The sequence below is a fragment of the Micromys minutus genome (assembly GCF_963924665.1).
Source record: "Micromys minutus genome assembly, chromosome: 2".
Taxonomy (NCBI): Eukaryota; Metazoa; Chordata; class Mammalia; order Rodentia; family Muridae; genus Micromys; species Micromys minutus.
Genome location: NC_137971.1, coordinates 60,390,394 through 60,409,483, shown reverse-complemented (window position 1 = coordinate 60,409,483; position 19,090 = coordinate 60,390,394). Strand labels below are relative to the sequence as shown.

Here is a 19,090-nt window from a genome sequence, read left to right as displayed (position 1 = left end):
GATATTGAATGTACATCAGTGGAGATAACAGAAAACTGGTTCATTATAAGAATCAAAGAGCGAGTTGGTGAAGGGTGGTCTTGCCACTACAGAGATGGCAGTCACTCAAATGGAAGCAACTTCAGGGCAGCCGATTTTCCCAGCATGCAAAGTGGTAGACTGGGTCTTCGTTAAAAGGAGAAAACGGGCCAGATGCTTTGGAGGTTCCTTGCAGTTCTATAAAAACAGGTCCACTTCAAGCCTCCCATTAAAACTGCACATTCCAGTACTAACCCCTGGCCAGTACATTTAAATTTAAATTAATTACAGCCAAATAAAATGCAGTGTTTAACTTGGTCTCAGAAGTCACGTTTCAAGTCCTCAACAGCAGCACACACTGGGCTGCACACAAAACTTCCTACCACGCAGTTCCTTCATGGAACACTCCAGCTCCTTGAGACCACATGCTCAAAACGTGTGGGTTTAAGGTAATCTGGAGAACATGTAGATTCGTGTCTCCTCAGCAGCTCTCAAGTACTGAGGAATCCCAGCGGCAGGAAGTGAGTAACACAGAAGGGTTACCTTCCAATTCAGGGGCAGGTTCTTGGGATGTACCCACTAAACAGCAAATCGGGTCTCCACCATGCTGGTGCCCCGGGAAAAGTGGAAGGCGAATTCATAAGGCTAGCTAGAGAGAACAGAATTGCCGTTCCCTGGTGAGTAATCTCAGGTGACATAAATCCCTGTTTACCGATTAAACCTCCAGTCTCATTCACATAAGGCCTAGCATTGACCTTTCACCTCCTAAAGCTTTCGTAATTGCTTTCATTATTCTGCCGGAATTTTATCTCAGTTGAAAGTTTCTTTTTTTGCACCCTATTAAAAGTGTTAATAAGCTGCATTTAAAACCTTACCTCACAATTATGTTGAATAGGCTGAATAAATCAACACTGGTTCTTAGTCCATTTGAGGGGGGAAATTGAACTGCTGTGAACTTAAATATTTTAAAAGTCGGAGCTGATGAGCATGTTAATGCTGGCCCAAATTAGCATGCTTCAGTTATGGTGACAAACAGAAGGCCGTGGAGCCCTGGGGGGAAGGAGCGCAAGAAGGTGCAAGAGAAGCTAACAAAATGCATTTGGCAGGTTTCCTGAGAAACTCTGTGTGTGTGTGTGTGTGTGTGTGTGTGTGTGTGTGTGTGTGTATGCATGAGTAAGGTAGGAAAAAGGTGCCTCATGTGGCCTAGCCTAGTCTTAAATTTGCTCTGTAGCCAAGGAATGCCTTGAATTTCTTTTCCTCCTGTGCCTGCTTCCAGAGTGCTGGAATGAGACATCTGACCTGAGAAGCGGTGTTTTTAAAGGGCCTGCCAGGGACTGGTGAGGTAGCTCAGCAGGTAAGAAAGCTTACTGGACAAACACAAAGGCATGAGTTTGGATCCAGTGACCATGCAAAAGACCGAACATGCCCAGGTGTGCAGCCTGTAACCCCAGCACTTGGGGTAGGAGTTGGGTCCGAGACAGTAACTTACTGACAGCCGGCCCAGGATTCAGTCAAAGGAGTACGGCAGAAAATCGTAAAGCAGGACACCTGACATCCTTCTCTGGCCTCTGCACAAGTGTGCACATAGGTGCAAGGCACACCCATGCACACACATACTTGTACACATGCACCACACATGCATATACCACAGTTACACACAGTAACAATGATAATAAATATAATCCCCTGGCAGGTGTTTGTATGGATAAGCTATGTGGGAGCCATGCAGCTCTGGACACATCCTGCCAGCCCTTTGTGAAGATCAACTCATTCTCAACCATTCTGCCCCTCTCCTCCTAACATGGTAGAAATGTACCTTGAGAGTAAACTCCAAACGGACCAAAGGTCTAACATACTCAGCCTGCTACATCTCTGATGCAGAGATCAAAAGGCCGAAGATGGAAGACAGGGGAGATTTCTTAGTGGGTAAAGTGCTTGCTATGCAATCATGAGGACCTGAGTTCAGATCCCCAGCGCCCATGTCAAAGCTGGGTTGGTGATGAACATCTATAATCCCAGTGCAAGGCAGACAGAAGGATTCCGGGGCTTGCCAGCTAATGTAGCTGAAATGATGAGCTCCAGGTTCAATGAGCAACACTGTCATTAAAAATAAGGTAGAGAGAGATAGAGGAGGACAATCAATGTGGCCTCCATATGTGCACATAAAAATGGCCAGGCACTCATGCACAGGTGCACACACAGGCACACATCAAGTTTGCACTGATGAGTGCATAATCTCCCTCCCTCCTCTCCTCCTCCTTCTTCCTCTCTCTCTCTCTCTCTCTCTCTCTCTCTCTCTCTCTCTCTCTCTCTCTCAAACACACACACACACACACACACACACACACACACACACACAGAGAGAGAGAGAGAGAGAGAGAGAGAGAGAGAGAGAGAGAGAGAAAGTACATAGAGAGCACATAGTTGAACACTGGGTATGTAGCCAATGGTAGAGAGCTTGCCTGGTATGGCCTTTAATCTCCATTTGTCCCCTTGACTAGATTTAGAATTACCTAGGAAAAAGACTCCAAGGTATACATGTAAGGGTGTTTCCAGAGGAGTTTAACTGAATGACAAAACCCACTCTAAATGTGGGTGGCACCACTTTATCACATCCCAGGGTGAATAAAAATAAGTCTAGTCTAGGTGTAGGGGCATACACGTCTAATTCTAGCACTTGGGAGGCAGATGCAGGAGGACCTCTGTGAGTTTGAGACCAGTCTGGTCTACAGAGCAAGCTCCAGGATAGCCACAGCTACACAGTGAGACCTTGTCTCAAAAAGAGGAGCAGAGCCAGAGGAGGAGAAAGAAAACAATGGGAGTAAACTGTTCATTTTTCCACTCCCTGACAATAGCTGTAGTGTGTCTGGCTGCCTCTTTCCTGCTGCCATGCCCTCTCTGTCATGATGGACTACACACTCAGCAGGTGAGAAAGTTTGCCGTAAAAATATGGATCCCAGCGACCATGCCTAAACAAAGCCTGCCTTCCTTAAATTGTTTTGTTCAGGCATTTTATCATAACAATGAGAAAAGTAACTCAAAACAACTAGTGTAGACAAGACCCTGGGTTTCAGCCCCAACACAGCACAGAAGGTCAGAGTCAAGTGCAGGGTGTGGTAGCTCAAAGAAAAGTGCTTACCTAGCACTTGAAAAGTCCTAGAAGATTCCCTTCCATGATTAAAGCTGGCCCTAGGTTTAATCTCCACAAAAACTAAATAAACCAGAGTAGTAGGTTCCAAGCTGGTGAGAAGGAACACTAGGCACAGATGTACCCAGGGATGGGAGCCTGGAAATTAAGGCTCTCAGACCCTGAACAACTTGCCTAAGAGCATGGCTGGGGATGATGACTAAGTCAGGACACCGAGGGATAGCCAGATTCACTTTTAACAGGCATCTGGGCTGTGGCCTGCAACTCACCCTCATAGGAAGAAAACAACTTAGTACTTTCTTTCGAAATGTCAGGATTTTGTGACCTATAACATACTCCTTAACTATTACTGGTAAGGTCTTTGTTTAGCTTCATTTATTTTAAGACAGTCTCAATGTGTAGCCCAAGCTGGCCTGGAACTCACCATCCCCCCAGGTGCCGGGATAACAGTATAAGCCACCATGCTGGGCACCATCTTTATAGTACGTAAAACAGTAAGTGAGCAAGTTCTCCTCGAGTACAATTGGTGTTCTGAAGAGCTCATTGTTTTCTCCGAGACACTGTGTGTCTCTGTGACAACAGAATAGAGGACAGCATCCACTCAGAAATGTGACTGAGCTCCGCTGAGCAAGCAGAGTTAAAGCCAAGCAGGAACTTTCTCCTGGTAACTTTCCTAGTAACCCTAGAGGTGCTGTCAACAAGGCCCAGGAAGCTTCCACACCTGTCCTGGGCCTCTCATCCCTCCCCAAAGTCAGAGGCAAACAACACTGCCATCAACCATATGACCCAAGATCTACAAGGGAGGGAGGGGATGTTGTGGGGCCTCTACAAATCCTCTACTTCCAGCACAGGTCAGCACGGGTCCTGTGTTGTCAACTAACAACAAGAGTACGTACAGCCCGAGGCTGGCACTCCACCTCAGAACTCTGGAAATGTACTCAAATTGCCCATGTGCTGTTTTTCATTTTATTTATGGAGTCTCAGTTTTTCCAAGTAAATTATTCTCCCCTGACTCTGATATATTAGTTTGAAATGACAAGTATTGCCACATTCAACACGAAACATAAAATGAGCTCCAAGTTAAAGAGATGTGAATCTCCAGATGTGGGGATAGAAATGCCCAGAAGCCCATTCGAAGTTTTCATATTTAAAATGTCAAGTAATCTAGAGGGTTAGTACAAATTATAAGTTACAGGCATAACTATTATAAATTCCTTAAAATAGTTTCTGTTCCAGGAAGGCTACTCAGACTGTAAAAGCACCCAGGCAGGAGAGGGTCCTATGTGCCTACACCACAAACACTGCTTATTTCTAGTTAGAGGCTTTTCAGCTGTTCACATCTAACCGTGGGTAACTCAGGTGACCTGGCCAGTCACTCAGAAACGGTTTTGCTCAGTTCCTAGGATAGCCTCAGGCCCAGGATTCCCAAAGGGCCTGCACTTATGTTCTGCCACCATTTGTAGCCCTGAGAAACATGGGGATGTCAGATTCACTGCTGGGCAGTGTAGTAAGGATATGCTAGGGGACAAGTGGCCTGTCTGTGGTGTACAGGATTCCCAGAAGCATGCTAGGAAGGTATCTAAACAGTCAACCAATCCACAACCAGAAGAGGATCTCCACATGGGCTAGGACTCAAGTGACCGGGTGTTAAGGGGCCCTAAGAGGCAGCCTAGAGCTTTGTGGTTCTGGGCTTAAGAACGGGACATTCATTCTTCAGCTCAGCATATGTGGAACCAACTGAGCCACATTGGCCCTGATGCCCTGAGGGGCAGAGCATCTGTGACCCTTCCAATCAGACAGGCCCACTGGCCAGTCTGGGGGAAGCCATGATCCCTGATGTGTTCACACCCCCATGGCTCCTTCATACAAGACTATCTCAAAATAAACTATTTCCTGAGCAAATAATGGTACTAGACACGCTGGGCAAGCTGTCTGATGAGCAGGTTGTATAGACTGGTGGTGTAGGGCTCTGAACAATGGCTTTGCTCCTACTTGCTCCAAACACTACCAAGTCCAGGTCCCTGGCAGCCCTTAGCAGAGACCTAAAGAACTGGGACCCATTCTGAGCCAACGGCCACATATTCCATTGCAGTGAGGCTGTATCTTGTCTCTACCCAACAGACACTCCCGAATCCCTTTGAAGTACAAAGTTGTTCCAGGCTTGGAAACACTCAGCCTGAGGCCACAGAAGCAAGAAGCCAGTCTTGGTAAGCAGAGTTTTCCTAGAGGCATGGGGGGAAATTCAGGAAACCAAAATCCCAGCCTAAGAACCAGGTGACAGTGAAAAGGTGAGGGAGACCCAGGGCACAGTCCAACCCTGCCCGTAACAGCAGAGTCTCTCCTTGCTCTGGACCTTCCTTCTCATTCCTTCGGTGTCTCTGTTAGGTACTACAGTCTAGATAGTGCTTGCCCACTATGGCTTTGCCCTAGAATTAGTCATCTGGTACTACCTCAGGTTATGAGATGTCCCGGGTCCTCAGGACTTTCTCATACCCAGTTTGGGTTACCAAGGGTCCAGTCCTATACCTGCAGCACTGCACAGTGGGGCCCTGGGAACTGTGGGGGTGCCCAGAATACACTAAGTATGCCTGGAATTCCATCAGTTCGAGGACTCACACCTGCTTTGTGTTTTCGACAGGCTCGGGTAAGCCAAGGGCCTCAAACTCACTGTGCAGCTGAGGATGGCTTTGAACTCCTGATCCTCCTGTCTCCTACTGAGTGCTTGGATTACAGATGTGCAACATCATGCCTGGTTTATGTGATGAGAACAAACTCAGGGTCTCTGCACGCTAAGCAAGCACTCTTAACAACTACAGCCCTAGCCTTCTTATTTGTAGTCATGTATACATGTGTATGTGCAAGTCTGTGTGTGAGTATATACAGGAGTCCAAATGCCTATGGAAGCCAGAGGCATTGGATCCCCTGGAGCCAGAGCTACAGGGCACTGTGAGCTGTCCAAGCCCCACCCCCACAGCCTGTTTCCTCTATCACCAATGTGAAAAAAAATTCTAAATCCTTTGTCACAAGGCCTTTTGGAAAACTAATGGCAATTTTCTATCCAGGAACTCTAGAAGAAACCAGATCCCTGTTAAGGAATAAAACCTGTATGAAATCTTTTAGCAGTGTTTCCTTAGGGGCCATAGCAGCAGGGACTGGCTCCGTGCTCAGGGTCCACAGTTCGATTCCCAACGCAGAACTGGGTGTCCTTTCCCAGCTCAGCAGAAAGTGTCAGCATCCAACCCTTGAGAAGTGAGCATCTTACTTCCCTTTGTACTGCAGGGGACAGCCAAATGACTCACCCCTAAAATAGGGGAAATAAAAGAAGATGGCATGGGAAAGGGGAGGAGGAAGACAAGTCCTGAAACGTCAGGAATCCCAGCAGCATTGTGTCTCACTCAGGACTCCTTCTGTTCCTCTGGCAGACAAATTAGTTTTTAAAAAAAGTAACAGAAATTGTAACATTGGGGGGAAATTCCCTTAAAATGAGGTACGAGAGTGCCACCCTGTGGTGAGTCTTTCACCAGGTCTAGTGATAACTATCTCATGCAATGTTCCGTATTTTCCTTCTAACAACGTGTGTGTGAACACCTGAGGCTACCAGCACATGCTATCCAGAAGGTGCATGTGGCATCAAGCCCTTTGGGGAAAGCTTCATTCCTGGTGTCACAGTGCTCAGTGGTATAAGTTGGGTCTTCACCACCAACCCTGACCACTGGTCTGCAGTGATGGGAGCAGACCCTAATTTACAACTGAGGCCCGGCATTTAGCTGTTACTGCTTCTGTGTCTTCTGCATCTAGAGCGGGCCAGAACTTGATGCTGCTTGTACACTGCTGAAACCTGAGGACCTAACCCCTTTAAAGGTACCACCCGCAAGCAACTAAGCTGCAAAGCTGGACAAAACCCAGAGCAAAACAAGTTGACTGGTTGTGAGGTTTTTTTTGTTTTGGGAGGTCTTGAGGTTTTTGTTTTGGGGGGCAAAACAACATTATACCATTTATTACAGGTGTACCTTTTATTCTCCTTGACAAAAGTCATTTGGACCCCTCACTTTCATGCTGAGAATTAACATGTAACATAGTCATTAGACACAACAACATCATTTTGGGGTCAGTAGTATTGTGTCCTTGTTGTTTCCCCAAGGTCTCAGCTTTATGAGTTAAAGTCTTGATGTCTCCCCAGGTTACTCGCTTGCTCTTCTTCTTGGAACGTCTCCTCTTGATGGATTTGTTGTCTACCTTCAGGTGCTTCTTTTGTCCAGTGGTCTCCAAGGTACTGTCTGGGTTGGATGAATCAGAATAGGAGCCACCTGGAATCTCATTCATTTTATGGAGGTTACCAGGCATTGGTGAAGTACCAGAAGGTCCTGGAGGCAGTTGGTAAGGATTATTTGGAGAATGTTGGAGTCCTGGAGTGGGATATGAGGCTTCAGGAGTAGGATACGGTGCTGGTGGTTCCCAGGCTCCTGGTGGCACTGTGACCCATGCAACAGGTGGTGCTCCTGACACTGGAAGGGGAGGAGTAGGAGATGGCCCTGGAAATGCATATGGCACATTAGGATGCTGCCCTCCCACTCCTGCCCAAGGTCTAGAAGTCATGGATCTCTGTGTACCTAAAGGACCAGCTGGATCTGTGGGTGCACTATTTGGCCTAGGTAACTCTGGAAAGGGCATATTTGTTGTAACATATGGCCTTGTGGGGCCAGGGACTCGTACAGCAGGGCCTGGATAAGGACCACTAGGTTGGGGACATGATGGTCCAGAAGGAAGAAAGGATGGTGGAGATCCTGGAAGTAGCCTAGCTGGAGGGATAAAGGGATACATTCTTGCTGGTGCTGGTCCAAAAGGCACAGTGGAGGGTGCTGCACTTAATGGGAGTCCAGATAACACAGCTGGTGAAACTCTTGAGTTACTTTGGGGGCTGGAGCCTGGTCAGCCTGGAGGAGATTTACCAGCTTTTGTACTGCTCACAGCAGAGGTTCTGGCAGGGACTGTTCAGTGTTCAGGTAGCACATCTGCCAGTGACAATTCATGTGGTATTTTTCCAGCAGGATTTAAGACCAAGGCGAAGCGTAATGTAGTGACGAGTCCGATGAGACAGGCAATGGAGAACCAGCCTGAGCAAGTTGATTGTTTAAATCTGCTTCATAAAGGAAAATTTGTCCTAAATAAAACAAAACAAAACAACTGGTTGATTATATCACATTCTGAATCATTAGTGGTCTGGCCACTTTACCAAAATGAGGAAAAGGCCTGGAAAAGACTCAAGTAGTGGAGATTGGATGGCTGGGGACAGAGAAGGGCTGGCACATGGGGCACAGGTTGGGGATAAAAAAGAAAAGCTAATACATAGGGTCTATAGGGCACAGGAGCCAGGACATCTACAGAACAGCAAAGAGGAAAGAGATGATTCTAGAAATGTCTCCACTGCTGATTCTAGAAAATAGTCTGGTAAACCAATTTTTAAAAGGGGCAGTTTTCTAATAAGGAGCTAAAACATAACAATGGTGAAAAGAAAGTCTATTCCACAAAAGTTGCTGAAATCCCCAATGTCCACAAGCCAAAAACATCTAACTCAGACACAGATGGACATCTCTCAAACATAGCTCAAATCAATTATAGACCTAAAGGCAAGGGCATACTAAACACATGAGATGCCTTTAAAAAAAAAAAAAAAAAAAAAAAAAAAAAAAAAACTCTAAGAGAGACCTTTGTGTGACATCAGGTTTAGCAATGCATTTTTAGACACAGGACCAAAGCCAAATCACAACTTGTAGAAGAAAAACTAAGCTGGATTTCTCTAAAATGTAAATGTCCCATCTCTGAGGGAAAGTTTTTATGGTACAAGAAGCCACACAAGCTTCCAAATGAGGGAAGTAACCAAAAGTCCTACCCAGCTACGACATGTCTGAGCCACAGCAATGACCAGCATGGCACAGAAACCCTAAGGGTGCAATGGCGGCATGCACACCTTGGTGGTACCAGCAGCTCTCTAGTTGAACTTCAGACCCATTCAAAAGGAAGAAATGATGCCTGGTACTGGAAACCTAGCTAACTACTCAGCACTAGTGAAGTTATATATGTTGGAAGAAAATGTATAACCACAAATTTACTAAACCACCATAATCCTAACAATAATCTAAGCATTTGTCTATCTTTATACCCATAGATTATAATCTTCACCCATCATGGAGGAAACTTCTATTGCACAAGATGGAGACTACAGAAAACTACAACCAATCAAAATGTAGAATTGTGAAGCCCAGTCTGAGTGACTACATATACAAAATGTTTCTGCGCCTAAGGCTCAGAGAATATTGTAGAAGAGAGGACAGAAAGGTTTTAAGAGCCAGATAATCAGGAAGTTAGTCTGCTTTGAGAGTCTGTCTCCTGGTAACAACAGAAGCTACACCCATAAGGTTCACCAACATGACTTCTCAAACAAGAGCTGAACAAGGACTGCACTAGTAGATATGCTGAAGTGGACAGAGAAAAGCCCACAGGACTCAACCCTACACACACACACACACACACACACACACACACACACACACACACACAAAACTATAAGAAACTAAGGAAATCTGGGGGTGGGAGAAGTGGTCTATTATGACTAACCATATATATATGTATATCTATATATATATATATATAGATATAGATATATATATATTCCTATATAACCTTATATATCCCTATATAAACATATGCACATACATGAATGCAATAACAGTTAAGAAGGAGGCCATAAACTTGAGGGAGAGCAGAAAGAGCACCTGGAAAGGTATGAGGGAGGCAAAAGAAGAGAAATGTAAGCACATTATAACCTCAAAAATTAAATAGAACATCCCTGGGAAAGAGCTAGTGTCAAAAACCACAGAGGAGCCCAAAGGTTGGTATAGTGTTTTATCCAGCTACAGTAACAAATTGCCACAGACTTCATGACTTTCAGTAACAGAAATGGATTCTCCTTCAGATCAGGATATCAGAAATACACAACCGGCCTCACTGCAGTCTGACTAGACAACGTTCTTTAAAGTCCTTCCTTCTGCCTTCTAGCCACAGGGACAACTAAAGCCCATCACTGCAGCTCTCGGTCTCCTGCTCCTGTTTTTCTCTTTGCCTCTACAATAAAATCACTTTCCACAGTATCTGGGGCTTGAGACAACCATGCCATTGTTTCAAGACCCTCAACTTGGTGCTAGAGAGATGGCACATCAGTTAAAAGCACTGGCTGTTCTTCCAGAGGACCAGGGTTCCATTCCCAGCATAGTGGCTCACAGCCATCTGTACTTCCAGGCCCAGGAAATCTAATGCTATCTTCTGACCTATACAGGCTAGCCACATATGTGATGCCCAGACATAAAGCAAGCAGAACACCCATACACGTAATAAATAATTTTTAAAAGTCTCTCATCTCAATCATATCCAAAACTTCATGTCCCAGTGAGGCCCCACTTCCTCACTGCTCAGGGAACGCAAGTATAGACACATCAACTCAACAGCACAGGAAAGGGTTAGCCAAAGGAGAAATGGCACATCATCTCACAAGGAGGTGTAAGGGGGCTGAGAACCACTGGCTGGCTTCAGCATCTAGGTAAGGGTTAGAGAAGTTCTCATATCTCATGAGGAATCATGGGAAATTTCACTAACAGTATCAGACAGATGTTGGGTTCTTAAGGTGACTCCAGCATATAATTAACGGAAGAGCTAAAAGAAGATAAAAATCATTAAAGAAGGGTCAGTCAGAGACATTCCAGCTCTAAGAGAAGCTATGGCAGAAGGTGCCTAATGGGCTGTTTCCCCCAAAGAACCGTGGGCTTAGCTTCTGCCTGGGAGGAACCAGGACACCTCAGACTTCAGAGCAGGCACAGTCACATATGTGTTCAAATCAAGAGTCTTAGTCAGCCTAATTTTCTGATTCACATGGTACAGGGATACTTTGCCTTCTCCTCTAAGTTGAGATGTGATTTCTACATCAAAATAGTAGTAAACCACAGGAGTACATGGGATACATTTTTCTTGGGACATGGTTGTGTTTAAAGATGCTTGGACGAAGCTGGGTCTCCTGGGAAGACCTGAGCCCAAAAGTCCTGCCCTTGAACAGAACAATTAAGCCATGCCTTAGGGATAGCCCTGCATTTTCCCCAGAGTATTGTGCTTTATGAGGGCGGCTGGACCAGGTCATGTCAAGAAATTCGAACTTGTACACACACACACACACACACACACACACACACACACCTGCCCTGCTGCCCCTCACTTTTCTTTCCTGCTCTCCCTTCTTCCTTTTCCCATTTCCCGATCTGACAGCATGTGAGGGCCAAAGCCAAAGGTCAGGGCTAGGACCCATCTACAACTCAGATGAATCCTAATGACCCCCACTCAAAAGGCTAAGCTAAAAGGTTTCTGTCCAGGGTCTTACAGTGGCTGTGATAGTGTGTAAAGATTCTGCCAGTTTATACGGACAGAGCTCAGCCTCTGATCTAAAGAAATTTCTCTTCCCAGGATGTTTTTGTGAGCACATAATTCTAACCAGAATCTACTTTGGTCTCTTCCACAATTTCCAGTGATCACTGAGTTGCTTCCCCTGTCTCATCCAGCAGAGGGCAGCAGCTCCCAAATGAAGAAAGCACCTGCTGCCAACTTTGTGCCTAGTGAAGCTCCTCCGAGGGCTGGTACTTCTTTCTCTGGAGATACAGACACATACATACATACATACATACATACATACATACATACATACATACACACACACACACACACACACACACACACACACACATTTGTACATATGAACTTGGACCTATAAATGATTTCCACCTCTCTGAAATTCAGTAACATATATCTAATTGAGACCACAAATAAGGCTTGCACAGACCTGGTTTACTTTTTGGAGCTCTCCTAACTCCTTATGCTCAAGGCTAGGGAATGTTGCTCCTAACTCTTGGTGCTGAAGAAACTAGTCCAGATAAACTAGAAAGGCACAGGTGGCACACACTTATGAGTTACCATATACCTGTGTGGTGGAGTACACCTGTAATCTCAGCATTAGAAAGACAGGCAGGTGGGGTCAGGAGTCCAAGGTCAAATTGGCCCACATAAGCCTCTAATAAATAAAAAGGGGGGAGGGGAGGAAAAGAAAAGGGAGGACAGAGGTGAGACTTCCAACCTGGTGGCATAGCTTCAGTTCCTGACTTTGTTGGACTCCTGGCCTTGGCCACTAGGATGGCACCTTCTATAATCACCTGGCTCCTGTATGGAGAGCTGGGGTGCTGCTCCAGCCGGACACATTAGAGTGAGTCCCATGCACAACTGTCAAGTTGACAAGACCAAGCTCTTGGACAGTGTGTTATTTCTAAGGTCTCAGAGGACAGGAATGGGGCCTGTTGAAAAGCACGTTCTTGAATATCTGTCCCTCCCTTGTTGATTTTTACTGAAGGGCAGGAGCTTCAGCTGTAATGAGTCACTAGGCCTGCTGTGGGTTCTGATCTTCATGGTGGCCTGTTTCTAAAGGTGACTCATGCTAATATGAAGGGGCTGCCCTAAAAGGGCTTTCCACAGAGCAAGCAATCAGAGCTGAGGCAGGAGAGAGAAGCCCTCGCTCCCCAGATCCCATCACTCAAGCTGACATTTCCTCCCACAAGAAGAGACAACTTGCATTGTTAAGGAGCTTTGATGTACAAAGAGCTTTCCCCAATATACAGGATTCCTCAGTTACTAAGATAGATGGGGAAGGATTTGACATTTATTGTGCATAATTTAAGTTCAAATAGGTTCCCAGTGAAGAAAAATTGCTAGTTGCTGAGCTGGGTCTGTGCCTCCAGTTCCATGCCTTCTGTTGCCATTTCGGTTCCACGCTGCTCTTGAGTTGCCTTAATTCTATAATTTAGAGAACAAAGCCATATTGTGTAATATTGGGAAGCTGTATTTCTGTTCTTGAAATGAAGTTATCCCCATCTGTGAATTATTTCTCTTTCAGGAAAAAAAAAAAAAACACTTAAAATGAGCAAGTGATTTTTTTTCTCTCACTTTAAAATGATTCAAAAACATCGAATAGCTGACAATGTTTAAAAAGAAAGAAAAGAAAATGCCAGGTATCTATCAATTTAGAGAAAGAAAGTGTTCCCAAGCTTCTAGCTAGCCTCTGAGACCTTCTGTGCATGGATGTGATGAAGTATGTATTCTGCTCCTAATTAAAAACCTGCTATGTTGCTCTAAAATGTGAAATAGAGAAATGCCTGCATATCCATGCATCAGCTCAGGATGAACAAACCAAGCTACACCCCACTATGTCAGCAAGGACAGCAGGTCTCAGTGCTTTGCTTCTACTTTTGCCTTCCCTTCAGATATGGGAGGAACAGCACCAAGCCAGTGTGCAGCAGAAGGGGTAAATGCACTCCCACAGGTAAATGCCACGGCCTTGGGCATCCCGAGCTAATAATGCACGTAAGTGGTAAGGCCAGTGCTTTTTCCTGATACCAGAACTTGTGGATCCTGAAAGTTAAGAACTTTGTGCTGAGTCTGTATTCCTAGAGAGGATGTTACAGTCTGGGGTATGGGAGGAGCTTAACAGTACATGCCTGGTTCATACTCTAAGCCCTTCAGTGGCCTCTGACTTGCCAACCACATACATCTACCAGACCCAATGGGTACATATTAGGTAATATACATCTGTTTCGGATACCTTGGGTGACACCCTAGACACTCTAGAAGTGTCAGTAGAATCTAACCAAAAACAAGCTCAGGGATTCCAGGCATGGAAGCTGGCAACTGGACTAGCAACTCCAACAAAGCATGTAATTGTCCAAGGATCCCCAACCCTCAGTTCCCAGGGCTCCTCTATGCTCACTTACCCTCTCCCCTAGGTTCCTATGCAGCCCCAAGGAACCCCAAAGTCTGACTCAGAATGGGAGCTTAGACTGAAGTTAGTGCTGGTATATAGCTATGAGTCAAGCAAGTTTCTACAACCCAACCCAGAGTTAGGCCATGACTGTCAGCTCAACAGCCTCAGCACTCACCTTTCTGGCTAAAGCCCAGGACCCCACCCCATGCTGAGCTCCCACAGATTCCCTCCTGTCAACCTGCTTACACAGTAGACAGAGATAGCTCAAAGATAACCTGCTCCTAAGGGACTCTGAGCTCCTGTGCACAAAGACTAGCAACAGATACACAACACTTGTCTCATTAGTTACTAACAATTGCTGTGGAGACCTTAAGATCACAGAAGGCAGGAGCTAGAGCACAGTAGCTTAAGTAAGGTCTTTAAGGAATGACCCACAAGGGTTCTCCATGTAAGACAGAACCTCATCTTTAGAGAGAAGGACGTTAGAGACAAGAGAGGAAAAGTAGGGATAGATAGAGTAGAGGTGGAGAACAAGGACAGGTACTATCCTACTCCACATTAGAGTAAGCAATAGAAAAATGATGGGGCTAAAGAGGGCTCAGTGGATAAGAGCACTCGCTGCTCTTCCATAGGTCCCTAGTTTGGTTCCAAGCACCTATGTCAGGCAGCTCCCAAAGGCCTCTAAGTCCAATACTAGAGGATCCAACACCCTCTTCTGGTCTGGGCATAGATATGCATAAATTTTAAAAAGTTAAATTTGGCCTATGCTGGCTCATTTCACGTCAACTTGACACAGGGTAGAGGCATCTGAGAGGAGGGTACCTCAATGGGGAAAATGCCCCCATCAGATCTGGCTGAGAGTAAACCTGTTATTTTCTTAATTAGTGATTGATGGGGAAGGGTTCAGACTATTATGGGTGGAGCCACCACTGGCCAGGTGGTCCTGGGTTCTATAAGAAAGCAGGCTGAACAAGCCATGAGGAGCAAGCCAGTAATAACACACTTCCATGACCTGCATCAGCTCCTGCTTCTAGGATCCTGCCCTGCTCGAGTTCCTGCCATCACCTCCTTCAATGATGGACTATAATGTAGATGCATAAGCCAAATGTACCGCCTCTCACTAATTATTGGGGCAGCTACTTACAGTTCTGTCCATTCAGTCTGTCATTCTTCATAGAGCAGCATCCCAGTGCATTTGGACGCACATCTGTGACAGTGGGAACCGTTTAATCATTGCTGTCTACCTACATATCTTTTTTTTAAAGCAACAAGTGCTCTTTTTATTATTATTATTTATTTATGCATATGAGCACACTGTAGTTGTCTTCAGACACACCAGAAGAGGGTATCAGATCCCATTACAGATGGTTGTGGGCCACCATGTGGTTGCTGGGAATTGAACTCAGGACATATGGAAGAGCAGTCAGTGCTCTTAACAGCTGAGCCATCTCTCCAACCCTACCTACATATCTTAAACATGCAGCTACAACTAGGCAGAAAGAAATGTTTAGCAACCCTGGCATTATTTAAGATGCCCATGCCTACATGGAGTCTGAATAAACTTAAGTTAGACCCCAGTTCCTCAAGCTCCACCCAGTATATCCTCCCAGAACTATACATATGCTCTTAACTCTACTGATGCTCTGGGGGTGGCACTCAAGTGGCACTCCTATACCCTCACTACCTCACTACTCCATTACTCTCACACACCCAGTCACCTGCAGCTCATCTTATCGTCCTACTTCACTTGAAGATAGTTCTTTCAGAAACAACCCCGGGTGCTGCTGCTCTGTCCCCGACCACCTTGTGTCCACTACTATGACTAGCCTTCCTTGCCCACTTCTCCCCACAGCTTCTTGCTGCCCTTTAAACACACTGGCAAGCTAGGTGTGCTCCGTGCTTGTAAACCCAGCATTAAAGTGGAAGCAAAAGTTAGAGACCAGCCTCAGGTTACATGACAAGACCCTAATCAAAGTGTGTGTGCAATTGAATTAAAAATAAATTAAAACACAGAAAAGGTCAGGGTGGACCTGCGTGTGCACTGGCTGTTCCCACTTCTAGCAGCCGCCCAAGACTTTGGCAGGAGACTTATCTTCTCCAATTGCTCTCCTTAAAATACCAACTGCTTCAATCTCCTTCCCCTGCTTCTGTGATGTATTTAATTCTACACCACTTGACTTTTCTCAGGTTTTTCCTATGTCTCTTCTCCACTGAAGAGTAAGCTCCACCAGGACAGACGCATCACCTCTACAGAAGCAGCATCCCACCCAAGACTGAGAACAGAAAAGGCGCTTGCTAAAAGGCAGAACAGCATTTGTGAAGCGGAGAATGCTCTGGTTTGAAACAACTGCCTTCTAGTGGTGCAATACGCTCACTGCCAACTTCATAGTGATTTCGGATACGTCAAACCCACGAACGAATAATTCCTCTTCATGCTAGGAAAACACACCCACAAATAAAGCAAATGTCCAGAATGGTTCCCTAGGGCTATACTGAGAGCTCAAAGAACCCCTGTAGTAGCACTCTGATAAGATCGCTGCTCAGAAGCTACGGACAAAGATATTGGGGGCAAGCAAGCCTGGATGATGGGCAAAATTACGCACGCAGGTGCTGGGTTCCAGGTGCTCCGGGGTTCAGAGGCCCCGCCTGCCCACAGCCGAGCGCTCTCTATTGGCAGATCCACGGAGGCTCCGCGTTCCCGTTGGCTCAGCTGGAGGAAAGGTCCAGGCCTTCGAGCATCCAGTCCAGCCGGCCGCAGAAGAAAGTCTGAGGCCTTAAGAACGCAGAGGGCGTCACGTCCTAGACCTTACACGATTCGAGAAGGCCGCCTATATCTGCTGGCCGACAATTCCAAGACGCTCTTTCCTTGGACCGCAGCGGCTACGTAGGTTCAACCTCGAGACAGCTCGCGCAGACGCAGTCGGCGCACGGTGCGCCCCCGGCAGCCCCCGCGGCACTGACCGTCGGAGGAGGCGGAGGGGGATGACGTCATCCGGCGGGGCGACAAGCATTGGGCGCCATTTTGAAAAGGGAAAAAAAATTCCCTCCCCGGCGGCGACGGCGGTGGCGGCAGCAGCAGCGGCGGTGGCGGCCGGGGCTGAGCGCTCGGAGCGCCTCGGTCGGCCGCGCTCAGCTGGGCGCGTCCCGCCCGCGCCATGGCAGGTGAGTGCGGTGCGCGAGCGGGCGGGCGGGCGGACGGTGGCGGGGCGGGGCCGGCCTGACAGCGCGCTCTGTTGCAGGAGCCGGAGGAGGCGGCTGCCCGGCGGGCGGCAACGACTTCCAGTGGTGCTTCTCGCAGGTGAAGGGCGCTGTCGACGAGGACGTGGCGGAAGGTGAGGCCCGACCGAGCCCCGGGCGCAAGGTCACGCTCAGATGCCGGTCCGGACGCGGCCGCCTTTGCCGGCTGGACCGGGGTTGTCTTGCGAGATCCTCGGCTGGCCAGCGGCTGGAGAGAGGGAGGGGCGTCCGTTGGGAGACCGCTGTAGACGCTGGCATGGGGAGAGACTGCGGCTGAGTCCCGCTTCGGGGGTCTGTTGGGGAGACGGTGGTGGAGAGTGGGGAAATGGCCATGGACGCCGGCCTCCGGAGGCTGTAGGGAGACGACCATGGACGCTGGCCTCGAGGGTCTTTGAGGAGGTAAGACCGGGGCACAGGTATCAAGCCGTGTAAGGAAGATAGGTCTGTGGCCACAAGTCTTTGGACTCTAGAGTGTGCAATCGTCTTAAATGCATGCTTCTCCAGAGTCTGTACGGAGTGAGACAGGACTGTAGACACTAGTCTCTGGCAGTGGCCCTGGGATTCAGCTAGGAGCTGGTACCACAGGGTGAGGTGAGGCCCGCTTGTTGTGAAAGAGGGGCATGGCAGTTGATCTTGAAACCCTGTGGGGTAAATCAGGTCCCAGATACTAATATGGGGGCCCATGCCGTATAAAAAGGGGAAGGAGATCCATGCATGTTTATTTGTCTCTGGGGGACCCATGCTCTGTAACACGGGGATGGCTTGTTCTTGGTGCCCTGATTGTGAGCCTAGGTGTGCCAGTCTATCCATTCCAATCTCTGGCCAGGTAGATGTCGGTCAGCCCTGATCTCCACCTCTTGGTGTTGAGCAAGAGGGACTTACCTTGTCAGGGGATCTCCTGAAGCTCTGGAGTAGTGGCACTGAGTTTTTCTCCACTGCTGTTTAAAGTCACTTCTCCAGACTTTGTTCTTAGTTTGTTTTGTTTTGTTTTGTTTTGTTTTGTTTTAGATTTATTGGTTGGTTGCAAAAGGTTCTTGGTGTTGTAGCCCAAGTCTTAAACTCCGTCCTATCTAGTTAAGTGCTGGGATTTCTTTCTTTCTTTTTCAAGATTTATTTATTATATATTAAGTACACTGTCACTGTCTTCAGACACACCAGAAGAGGGCATCAGATCTCATTACAGGTGGTTGTGAGCCACCATGTGGTTGCTGGGGAATTGAACTCAGGACCTGTCCAAAGCACTGAGCCATCTCTCCAGCCCAACTGGTGGGATTTCAAACACACACTGTGTCTGTGTGTCTCTGTAGGGGTGGGTGAGTGAGTGAGTGTAGTAAGCCTGTATATGCCCCTGCACTCATGGAGGTAAGAGAACAACTTGTCAGAGTTGATTCTTTGTACCATGTGAGTCTCAGGGATGGAACTTGGATTATCAGGCTTGACAGCAAATAAGCCATCCTCATCAGCCCCCTTAAATTTTATTTGTTTTTTGGTTTTTGAGACAGAATTTCATGTAGCTCAGAACAGCCCAGGTTTTGTACACCAGGCTAGCCTCAGGGATTAAAGACGTGGGCTGCTGTGCCCAACTTTGGCCTTGAATCCTTGATCCTGCTGCTTCCACCTCCCAGATTCTGAAATGATTGGCAAGCCCTACAGTTAAAGCCCAGCTTTCCTTAAGACTATTCCTGAACCTCCAGGCTTTTTCCCCTAATCACAGTTTAAATGTGCCATGGTTAGGTAGACAAAGAACTAGAAGAGCCTAAAGACTGTGGAATTTATTCTTAGGGATTTGGCATAAGCATTTTATACTAGAGTCATTGCAACTTGTTCAGCCAGTCTAATAAACA

General features: G+C 46.9%; 2 protein-coding genes across 3 annotated transcripts in view; one reads left to right on the top strand and one right to left on the bottom strand.

The window, feature by feature from the left end:
• Positions 1-7,183: 7,183 nt before the first annotated feature.
• On the bottom strand, positions 7,184-16,908 carry MAPK1IP1L (mitogen-activated protein kinase 1 interacting protein 1 like). Of its 2 annotated transcripts, none has more exons than XM_080911232.1 (2): positions 16,820-16,908; positions 7,184-8,327 (listed from the first exon to the last, which is right to left on the bottom strand). In XM_080911232.1, the coding sequence occupies exon 2, from the start codon at positions 7,985-7,987 to the stop codon at positions 7,199-7,201; it is 789 nt and encodes a 262-aa protein (XP_080767358.1). In that variant the 5' UTR covers positions 7,988-8,327; positions 16,820-16,908; the 3' UTR covers positions 7,184-7,198. The 2 variants fall into 2 exon arrangements, with proteins under 2 accessions (XP_080767358.1, XP_080767357.1); XM_080911231.1 differs by having other exon boundaries at positions 16,613-16,902.
• Positions 16,909-17,032: 124 nt separating this feature from the next.
• The window catches only part of PPP2R2D (protein phosphatase 2 regulatory subunit Bdelta), a 37,804-nt gene continuing 35,746 nt past the window's right edge, over positions 17,033-19,090 (top strand). Inside the window, exons 1-2 of the mRNA XM_080912659.1 lie at positions 17,033-17,171; positions 17,249-17,341. Of these exons, the coding sequence (XP_080768785.1) occupies positions 17,165-17,171; positions 17,249-17,341 (100 nt within the window). The 5' untranslated portion in view covers positions 17,033-17,164. The remainder of the gene's footprint in view (positions 17,172-17,248; positions 17,342-19,090) is intronic.